We start from the raw sequence: 10,809 nt of genomic DNA, 5'->3' as shown, positions 1-10,809 counted from the left end.
TAGCTCTTTAATTACTTGAAGAAAAAAAAATGACGTTATAACTTTTTGATTTTTAACTTTTAAATGTTTGGTTTAGTGCTTCATTCATTCGCTTCTAGCTAGGTCCTTTCGATCTAAAGGCCACGTGTGTGGCGAAGACGTGTAGGCCTGGGTTCAGACAAGAAATGATGGTTTATTGTCAACTTCATTTTCGGTTTTTGGTGTTGCATTGCAAGACAAAAAAATAGTGGGGCAGTATTAAAAGTCGACTTAATTTAAAGCTATCAAAGCTTTAATTGATTTTGAACCAACTTGAACTGTGGTCATGGCTGGGCTTGGGTTCATCTGTTCAACCTTGGATGAAAGCCCAATCCTCATTTCAAACATTAAAAAATAAAAAAAGAGTTGAAATCTAAAACATCAGGAAGAATCGCATGTTGCTGTTTTTTTTTTCTGTTGCCATTATAATAAACAAAATATGAAGTCGCTGGAAATGGGCTTAACGAAGCCGAAAGTCATGGCTTTTAAGACCAAAGGAGTGGGACTGAAGGGAAGCTGAAGCAAATTAGTAGTGCCAACTGCTACATCCAGTTATTACTTGTTTTGGTGCGCAGGCAGGTGTGGCGGCGGTGGACATCTTTGAAATTATAAGTTAAAATAATACACCCAACTGTGAATTTAATTGTAACCATTTGTTAACATTTTCACTTTCATTTTTTGTACGGTAAAAAGAATAATTGTATGCTTATTTGACATCGAAGTATTTATTGTTCAAAATAATCTACGTGATAATTCTAATGTCAATGTTAGAAGATGTCTCAAATTCAAATCTTCTCTATTAGTTTTTAAAAATGACAAAAAAAGTTGGTAGATGTCCAATTATCTTAGTACCAATGTCCCTAAATGCATCTAAAATGAACAGCTTAAATACAAAAGACTGAGTAATTAAAAAAAAAAAAGTATTTCTAGCTGAAAAATAAAAACACAAACACAAACATACACGTTCATATTTTAGTTTCTATTGGTAAAGAAATTTAAAAAAAAAAAGAAAAAGGAATCCAAGTTATGCATCTTGTGGCCCACCAATGTCCATATGGGTCGCAAGAGCCCATGTCGGATAGCCTTTCACTTTTGTTCTAAAATCCAAGAGGCCTTCTCTTATTGGGTGTTTAGAGCAATTTAGGCTAAAGAAAAATATCCAAGCCCAATTATCTCCACATAAGCAAATGGTCCGTCCAAAATAGACTTCCACTCTTCGTTTGAGAAACGACATCGTCAAGAAGGTGCAAGCCTAAACCCCAGCAAAACCCTGAATTTTCTTAGCTCAACCGCCAAACACAGCACACCCGACGACACAGCACACCCGATACCATCCATGAATGATCAGAGAAACCCTCCAGTTAATTGGTCACCTGCGAAGAACCTCACAGCTCCCGAGTCATTCTACCTGCAACAAGCTCCTACACAACCTGATTAGCTCCAACTGCGGTGAGCTCTCTCTGAAAATCCTCTCCCACTTGGTCTCCAAAGGGTACAATCCTCACCGCTCTTCATTCAATGCAGTTATCTCCTTTTTATGTAAATTGGGTCATATTAGTTTTGCCCGAAAGCTCGTGAATTCAATGCCGAGATACCGGTGCTTGCCTGATATTGTAACTTACAATTCTTTGATTGATGGGTATTGTAAATTTTCTGACATTGATGAAGCTTGTTTGTTAATGAAAGAGATACGCATAGGAGGATGTAGACCTGATTTGGTTACTTTTAATGTATTGCTTAACGGGTTCTGTAATATTAAAATGAAGAAAGAAGCTTTGGTTTATATAGGTTTGATGTGGAAGAGTTGTTCACCGAATGTAGTTTCATATAGTCACTTTATAGATATGTTTTGCAAAATGGGGGATTTGGGATTGGGTTATAGGCTGCTTGGTGATATGGTGAAGGATGGGGTGCTGCCGAATTTCTTCACGTTTACTTCTTTGATTGATGGATATTGTAAGGCTGGTAATTTGGAGGTTGCTTTTGAATTGCTTGAGAAGATGAGGCAGTCGTCACTTATACCAAATGTGGTTACTTATAATGCTTTAATTAAAGGGATTTGCATGAAGGGGATGTTGGGAAGAGCCGATTATTTGTTTTCTAAGGTGTGGGAAGATGGGTTTGAGCCTAATTCAGCCGTCTATACTTCAATGATAGATGGACATTTAAAGAAAGGAAATTTAGATGATGCCATGAAGTATATGAGTAAAATGCATGATCAAGGGTTCAGCCTTGATGTAGCTGCATATGGGGCGGTTATCTCAAGCCTCTGTAAAAATGGTCGGTTAGATAAAGTAATGCAGTTTATTGAAGATATGGTTGGGAGTGGATTAGCTCCAGATCAGATGTTGCTGACGACCATTATGGATGCATATTTCAAAGCGAATTTAAAAGCAGCTTCAGGTGTCTACGGGGAATTGTTAGTAACCCTCAAATTCTTTGCTCTCCTGCGAAGAACCTCACAGTTCCCAACTCCCTTTACCTGCAACAAGCTCCTACATAGCCTCATTAGCTCCAACTGTGGAGAGCTCTCAGTGAAAATCCTCTGCCACTTGCTCTCTAAAGGGTACAATCCTCATCCCTCTTCATTCAATTCAGTTATCTCCTTTTTCTGTAAATTGGGTCATATTAGTTTTGCCCGAACACTCGTGGATTCGATGCCAAGATATGGGTGCTTGCCTGATATTGTAACTTACAATTCTTTGATTGACGGGTATTGTAAATTTTGTGATATTGATGAAGCTTGTTTGATGATGAGAAAGATACGCATAGGAGGGTGTAGACCTGATTTGGGTACGTTTAATGTATTGTTTAACGGATTTTGTAAGGTCAAAATGAAGAAAGAAGCATTTGTCTATATGGGTTTGATGTGGAAGAGTTGTTCACCGAATGTGGTTACATATAGTACCTTTATAGACATGTTCTGTAAAACAGGGGACTTGGGTTTGGGTTATAGGGTGCTTGGTGATATGGTGAAGGATGGGGTGTTGCCGAATTTGTTTGCTTTTACTTCTTTGATTGATGGGTATTGTAAGGCTGGTAATTTGGAGGTTGCATTTGAATTGCTTGAGAAAATGAGACAATCGTCACTGTTACCAAATGTGGTTACTTATAATGCTCTAATTAAAGGGCTTTGCATGCAGGGGATGTCGGAAAGAGCCGATTATTTGTTTTCTAAGATGTGGGAAGATGGGGTTGAGCCTAATTCAGCTGTTTACACTTCAATAATAGATGGACACTTACAGAAAGGAAATGTGGATGATGCTATGAAGTATATGAGTAGAATGCATGATCAAGGGTTTAACCTTGATGTAGCTGCATATGGGGTGGTTATCTCAGGCCTATGTAAAAACAGCCGATTAGATAAAGCAATTCTGTTTATTGAAGATATGGTTTCTAGTGGGTTAGTTCCAGATCAGATGTTGTTAGCGACCATCATGGATGCATATTTCAAAGCTGGGAATTTAAAAGCAGCTTTGGGTGTCTACAGGGAATTGTTAGAAAGGGGTTTCGAACCTGATGGTGTGACTCTTTCAGCCTTGATGGATGGCTTATGCAAGCATGGGTGTCTGAAGGAGGCAAGAGGCTACTTTTGCAAGGAAAAGGCCAATGAAATTTCATACTCTGTGCTTATTAATGGGATGTGTAAAGAAGGAAACCTAAGTGAAGTTGAGAAGGTCTTCAGGGAGATGTCAGAGGCAGGGTTTATTCCAGACAAGTATGTATACACTTCTTGGATTGCTGGTCTATGCAAACAGGGTAGTCTGTCCGAGGCTTTTCGACTCAAGAATAAAATGGTTAAAGAGGGCATTATACCCGATCTGTTAACTTATAGCTCGCTTATTTTTGGTTTAGCAAATGCTGGACTCATGATTGAAGCAAAACAGGTATTTGATGATATGTTGAAAAAAGGAATCACACCTGACTCTGCAGTCTTTGATATTCTGATCAGAGGCTATCACAAGGAAGGTAATGATGCTGCCATTTCAAGCTTGTATGATGAAATGAGAAAGAGAGGGCTTGTAGATGGAGAACATTAATTTGTAATAGCATGCAAGGCTTCGCTGGTTCCATATGATCAAGTCAATTCCTTGCAGAAGGACCTAATTTTATCCGCCGCTATGTTTGGTGAACATGTGCAATATGATTCGTACAAGGCTATTCGTCCCAATTGAAAGTCATGGACAAAGTGGTCTGCCTACTCTATATTTCAATCAGGAGCAAAGCTAAGGTTATACCTCTGATCTTGTACATATCTTTTCTTTTTTTGATCGGGCTGATCTTATACATATCTTTGTCTGTAGAATTGTTTGGCATCGTCTAATGTGCTAAGTCATTTCATCTTTTGTGTTGTCAGCTCTTTCTATAAGCTTGAAGGATGCTTGGCACTGCTGTTGAACATCGACACATGTAACGGTAAGGTCATCGCTCATTGATTCTGATTAGCAAGCTTTTCATCAAATGAAGGAAATGCTCATTTCTTATATTTCCTCTTTTTTTTTAGCCATTTGATTTTGCTATTGGTGTGTATTGGCCGATGTTTTATCGGCTCAGAGATGCTCGCAAACATATCAGGAAATGCTGCCATTTTCATTAGGCATGCCTCGTTCGTTGAGCAGCTGGCAACTAGCATGGCCTTGGCAAACTCTCGAGTGAATCTGATAAACTGAGCCTCAACAACAAAAAGACCCAAGACTAATGTGGTTTCTGATTGTTCTACTGAGACAATGTCCGACTGAGTTTGAATAATAAAATGTAAGGGTTGTGTCCAACATTTTACGCAATGGCGATTTGTATTACATGTATGTAATCAACTAAAGGCAATATTACAATGAAAGAAAAGGATCTTACTCGATTTTCAACTGTATATCTAAATTTGGACCGCCCACCCTTCTTGTCATTATTTTTTTGTGTGGTCATTTTAGATTTAGATCTGATGTACTAAAACATTATGCGCCACCCTTACCTAGAAAAAGAAAAACAAAAAAAGTAAAAGATGCAACTGAATAAAAGTAAAAAACAGAATCAAAATATATAGGAAAAAGAAGGATGAATTAACCATCTGAAAATTTTACCAAACCAAAAATAAATAAATAAATATTTGTAAGATAGGTTGTTGTGAGCATCGAACTTTACAAGCCCAATTACATTAACGTTGATGCACATACGTGCACCAACCATCGCTGCTCTCGTAACCGTTTTTTCTGTTTATTCTATATTTCTCCCTCTCTCTCTCTCTCTCTCTCTCTCTCTCTCTCTCTCTCTCTCAGATTCCATCTGTTAACCTAAACCCACATCAAATCTTTGATCTAAACACTCACTATTGATCCCGCATTGCCTTCTCAGATCCAAACCTTCTCCTCCCACTAACCCACATTTCCTCTCGCAGATCTTCGATCGTCGGTTTAATTTGATCTTAGATCAATGGCCAGATTGGAGAGCTTGATCGGCCTGGTCAACAGAATCCAGCGAGCCTGCACCGTTCTAGGCGATCATGGCGGTGAGGGTTTGTCACTCTGGGAAGCTCTTCCTACCGTTGCCGTTGTTGGAGGCCAGGTCTTTCTCTGCCACCACTTATCCATGTCCTCTGTTTTGATAACTTCTAATTTTCGTTTAAAATAAAATTCACTTGGGTTTTTGATTTTCAATGCTATCATATCTTGTTGTGGAAACAGAGTTCTGGAAAGTCATCGGTTTTGGAGAGCGTGGTCGGGAGAGATTTCTTGCCTCGTGGATCCGGTAATTCGCACCTCTTCCATTTTTTTCAAAGATGTTTGCTTTCTTTTTTATTTTTATTTCTTTTACTTTGGTTGTGTTTATGGTTACTTGGAAACTAAGCAGAATGTCAGATGCAGTGTGGGTTTTTATTTGTTTATAACTTTATATATCAGATTCTGCTTAGTAAAACATTTAAAGCTCATTTAAAGCAAAGCTATATGATTTGCACTAAGCTCAGTGGAGTGGAGGCTATCCCTTCATGAGTCCCAAATTGATAAAATATGCCATATATTGCTTTTCTTCTTACATTATCTTTCTTTGGTCGCAAGGTATTGTGACAAGGAGACCGTTAGTGTTGCAACTTCACCAGACGGATGAGGGACGGGCTGAATATGGAGAGTTTCTTCATGCACCTAAGAAGAAGTTCACTGATTTTGGTATGTCAACTTTTAATGCAAGGTGCATTTTCTCTTTGGCTATTAATGTAAAGGTGAATTCTTTGAGCTAATGATAATTGCATTTAAGGGATAATTATGTAGTTTCCATAGGATTGGATGGTAGTGGTTTAAGTTACATTGATATGCCCCTTTTGTCTTTCTTCTTCCTTTTTATTTTTTGGTTTCTTCTTGGTTCTTACACTGAACAATGAGTATTACTGTTTGTTATTGCAGCTTCTGTACGTAAGGAGATCCAGGATGAGACTGATCGTATAACTGGGAAAACAAAACACATCTCCAACATTCCAATTCATCTCAGCATATATTCTCCAAATGGTTTGTATTTTCATTTCCTGCGATGACATTATGGATGGAAATCGTTTAATAAGTCCAGATGCTTTTTATTTACTTATTATCTTCTGTTATTCCTTCGTTGACTGCTATTGTTAGATATTGTTAACAATACCTGTTAGTTTGAATTGCGTGGTAATAAGTTTATTTGTGTGGCAGTTGTAAACTTGACACTTGTAGATCTTCCTGGATTGACGAAGGTGGCTGTAGGTATCTATCTCTCTGTCTCTGTCTCTGTCTCTCTCTCTAGAGTTTGGTAAGAGCTTCGTGAAAATTTTCTTGATTTGCAGAGGGACAACCAGACACCATTGTTGAAGATATTGAGAATATGGTCCGTTCTTACGTTGAGAAGGTGAATATACTTTCTTTGCTTTGGTTAAAGTGTAACTAGTAAAGTATGCAGGTCAATGACAACGAGTGAAGTGACAAAAATACCCTTACAAAGCGAAAAAAAAAATTCTTGGAACAATTACTATCAGATGATTGAGAATTCGATATACATCTTTGATAGCATAGCACATGCCAAATTACATCTGATTGACGTACTAAACTATCTGTTACATCTGATGATTGGCGAACTTTCTACTATCAAGCATTGGGTAAACCAAGACATGTGCCTAAGACCTCACAGGTCATTACTTCTCGATCACCTGATTGACATAAATCCGAAGAAGACGGGTGACATTTAGGTGGCCCACAAGGAATGACCTGTGAGGTCTGAGGTACACGTCTGGGTTTACTCAGTACTGGTTCTTAAGGACATGACTATTCCTTTGCCGGTATAATGTTGTTTGCATGATCAATTTATCATTCATTACTTATCTTTTACCGCTACTGTACTCAGTCTAATGGACTTATTCGATTTGTAGCCTAACTGCATTATATTGGCCATATCACCTGCTAATCAAGATATTGCCACTTCAGATGCCATCAAACTTGCAAAAGAAGTCGACCCTACAGGTAATATGAACTATACCTGGAGAGGCTACAACACTTTTTTCACCTTAGTTCATTGTTTATCAAAAGGAATGCTTGGTTTACAAGGCAAGAAAAACTTACTTCTTTCCTATTATGTTTGGCATTTTTAGGTGAAAGGACATTTGGAGTGCTAACAAAACTTGATCTGATGGACAAGGGAACCAACGCTCTGGATGTAGGGATCCAATCATACTCACTACATAACTGACCAGAATAAAAGTTACTTGATTATAGAAGTGCACGATTTTAACTTTCATGAATCATGCTTGTTACCTTTCGGTCTTTCATGATTTCATGGTTGTTACCTTACTTCTGGTGGTGGCCATAACATCACACTAATGGGTACTCTTTTTGAATGTTGAAGGTTATAGAAGGAAGGTCATATAGACTGCAACACCCATGGGTTGGAATTGTGAACCGTTCACAAGCTGATATCAACAAGAACGTCGACATGATTGCTGCTCGTCGGAAGGAGAAAGAATACTTTGAAACTAGTCCTGAATATGGACACTTGGCGCACAAAATGGGCTCAGAGTATCTTGCCAAACTTTTGTCTAAGGTCTTAGTTATCAATAATTGTCTTTATCTGGCTTGATATTTGCACATGATAATGTTATTGAAACAGCTTTTTCCATTGCGTCTTCCTTATCAGCATCTGGAGATTGTCATCAGGCAGCGTATACCTAGTATCATTGCTTTGATAAATAAGACCATTGATGAGCTTAATGCCGAGCTGGATCGTATAGGCAGGCCAATTGGTGTAGATTCAGGGGTAACGTTGTTGACCTTGTAGAGTCAAGTTTTCTTCTTTATGACAGGTTTCACTTACTTGTGTTACTATATTTACAGGCCCAGCTATACACTATTTTAGAACTATGTCGTGCATTTGACCGTGTTTTTAAGGAACACCTGGATGGAGGGTAAATTTCATGACTTTTCTGCAACATGTATTGGTTGTTCAAGTTGAAAATTCCGTAGTCTCCGAGGTTCCATGTTGACATTGTGTGTGATTTGATTTCTCAGCATACTAGGGTTGTTCTTCTGAAAACATGTGCTTTTGATTCATTGATTGAGTTTTTGAACCAAACCCCTAGAGATAGAGAACTTAGTATGGTTCTATGAAGGAACATGCCATCAAGTTTAAACTGTCTGTTGTGTTCTACATCCAGTATAAAATGAGTTTACGCTAGGACTCTGCAGATTTACAACTAATGATTTGGCTTCATTTGCAATACTCTGCCCCTTCATTTCTTGGGAAAACTTAAACTATTTAGGCTTCACTAGACATATTAGTAATTGCAAGAGTTGCAAGAAAAGTGGGTAATTTTTAAAATTGCACAGCGTGTGGTGGATAAAGAAAACCCTTGTACTTGTTCATGGTTTGAATATCATGAAGTTATGATGAGTCCTGAGTTTGATTTGAGACAAGTTCTATGTAGTATAGGTTTGATATCTGAAAGAAAAAGTATCTTACTTATTTCCTAATATATATATATATATATATATATATATTAATTATATGTTGCTACTTCAGGCGACCTGGTGGAGATCGAATATATAAAGTTTTTGACCATCAATTACCGGCTGCCTTGAAAAAGCTTCCCTTTGATCGTCACCTCTCTTTAAAGAATGTCCAAAAAGTTGTTACTGAGGCTGATGGCTATCAGCCCCATTTGATTGCTCCAGAACAAGGATACCGAAGACTCATTGACGGATCTATTGTCTATTTCAAAGGACCAGCTGAAGCCTCTGTGGATGCTGTAATGTTCTTTTTTTTCTTTTACTTGCTAAGATGTAGTGAATATCAACAATGTATCCTGTGTTTATCTGAGTATTTTTCACTCCATTGCTTTCTAACAGGTGCACTTTGTTTTGAAAGAACTTGTACGGAAGTCAATAGCTGAAACAGAGGTATTTTTACAATTTTACACGTGCTTTAAGCAGTTTTATGCAAAATCAGTCTGCACCAGTGCTTTTACTTTGCCACAGTCGTGCGTGAGTCAACTAAATTAAATTTTCATTTATCTTAGTTATGCTCTCATTCATGAATCCAGAGGGGGCTATCTACATAAATTTGGGATGCCCAACAGTCAACATTTGGATGGGACTTATTTGTAATGGTGCTACTTTATGGAAATTGCAGGAATTGAAACGATTCCCTACACTTCAATCTGATATTGCAGCAGCTTCCACAGAAGCGTTGGAAAGATTTCGTGACGAAAGCAGGAAAACAGTTACACGGCTGGTGGAAATGGAGTCTAGTTATCTGACAGTCGAATTTTTCAGAAAGCTTAATCTTGAATCAGACAAAGGTCCAAATCAAACAGGACCAAATGCGGACAAAAACTCAAAAGAACCAGTACAAAACATGGACCGTTTTGGAGATAATTATCTCAGGAGAATTGGTATGAAAAATTCAAGACTCCATACACTCTCTTACTGGCTAAGGCGTAAATTCATTACAATTTTTATTTTTATGTTTTGCTGAGATGAAATATATTTGTATCAGCATCAAATGTCAACTCTTACATCAATATGGTTTGTGAGACGCTGAGGAATTCGATTCCCAAGGCTGTTGTTCACTGTCAAGTTCGAGAGGCCAAGAGATCTCTGCTCAACCTCTTCTACACCCAAATTGGGAGGCAAGAGGTGAGTTTTTCACTTTTCAAAGCCAACTCTTTTTGGTGAGTTAAAAGAGAAGTTGATGATATATAATTTATGTGTTCCCCTTGGTGTGTGCAGAAGGAGAGGCTTGGTGCAATGTTGGATGAGGATCCAGCGCTCATGGAAAAGCGAACGAACATTGCCAAACGGCTTGAACTATACAAGTCAGCTAGAGATGAGATCGATTCTGTAGCATGGAAATGATGGAGCCACATTACATTGCATGAGGCTGCTCATACTAGATTTGACATGACAAAATACCAGATTTGGACGTGCATATTCATCTTTCTGCTTGAAATAAGAAAAACCCACAGGTGCTGCAAGAGCTTAGATTTGAATTGAACTTGCACGTGATTCTTTCACCCACTTTTTTTCTTCATTGAACATAAACTTCAACTCAATGTACAATTATATGATTCTTTCTTAACAGTTATTGGTTCCTTACATTATTTTTTTCCACACATTTTATGATAATCAGCATCTCATGTGATGGATCATATTATATGAGAGAAACATATTGAAAATATTTGTTCAACTTCAAATTCACAAATTAGAAGTATCAAAGGTAACAAAGACTGAATCGTATATAGGGCCATCTCATGAATCAATCCATCAATGATCTTTTGCAACGAAATGAATCAAT

General features: G+C 37.9%; 2 protein-coding genes across 3 annotated transcripts; both read left to right on the top strand.

The window, feature by feature from the left end:
- The first annotated feature begins 1,245 nt into the window (after positions 1-1,245).
- On the top strand, positions 1,246-4,790 carry LOC103320947 (Tetratricopeptide repeat (TPR)-like superfamily protein). Of its 2 annotated transcripts, none has more exons than XM_016791520.2 (3): positions 1,246-4,249; positions 4,376-4,434; positions 4,573-4,790. In XM_016791520.2, exon 1 carries the CDS (start codon positions 1,359-1,361, stop codon positions 4,056-4,058), a length of 2,700 nt encoding a protein of 899 aa, XP_016647006.2. In that variant the 5' UTR covers positions 1,246-1,358; the 3' UTR covers positions 4,059-4,249; positions 4,376-4,434; positions 4,573-4,790. The 2 variants fall into 2 exon arrangements, with proteins under 2 accessions (XP_016647006.2, XP_088903004.1); XM_089046878.1 differs by having other exon boundaries at positions 4,523-4,664.
- A 382-nt stretch (positions 4,791-5,172) lies between these two features.
- Positions 5,173-10,650, top strand: DL1C (DYNAMIN-like 1C). The gene is made up of 16 exons (XM_089046880.1): positions 5,173-5,574; positions 5,694-5,757; positions 6,066-6,173; positions 6,408-6,509; positions 6,684-6,734; positions 6,815-6,876; positions 7,394-7,484; positions 7,613-7,677; positions 7,867-8,061; positions 8,155-8,274; positions 8,352-8,422; positions 9,037-9,262; positions 9,363-9,413; positions 9,646-9,907; positions 10,012-10,151; positions 10,245-10,650. Exons 1-16 carry the CDS (start codon positions 5,443-5,445, stop codon positions 10,368-10,370), a joined length of 1,866 nt encoding a protein of 621 aa, XP_088903006.1. The 5' UTR covers positions 5,173-5,442; the 3' UTR covers positions 10,371-10,650.
- Positions 10,651-10,809: the final 159 nt, after the last annotated feature.

The sequence above is a fragment of the Prunus mume genome, linkage group LG2, assembly GCF_029339155.1.
Source record: "Prunus mume cultivar Tortuosa linkage group LG2, ASM2933915v1, whole genome shotgun sequence".
Classification (NCBI taxonomy): domain Eukaryota; kingdom Viridiplantae; phylum Streptophyta; class Magnoliopsida; order Rosales; family Rosaceae; genus Prunus; species Prunus mume.
This window is presented reverse-complemented; position numbering and strand designations above follow the sequence as displayed.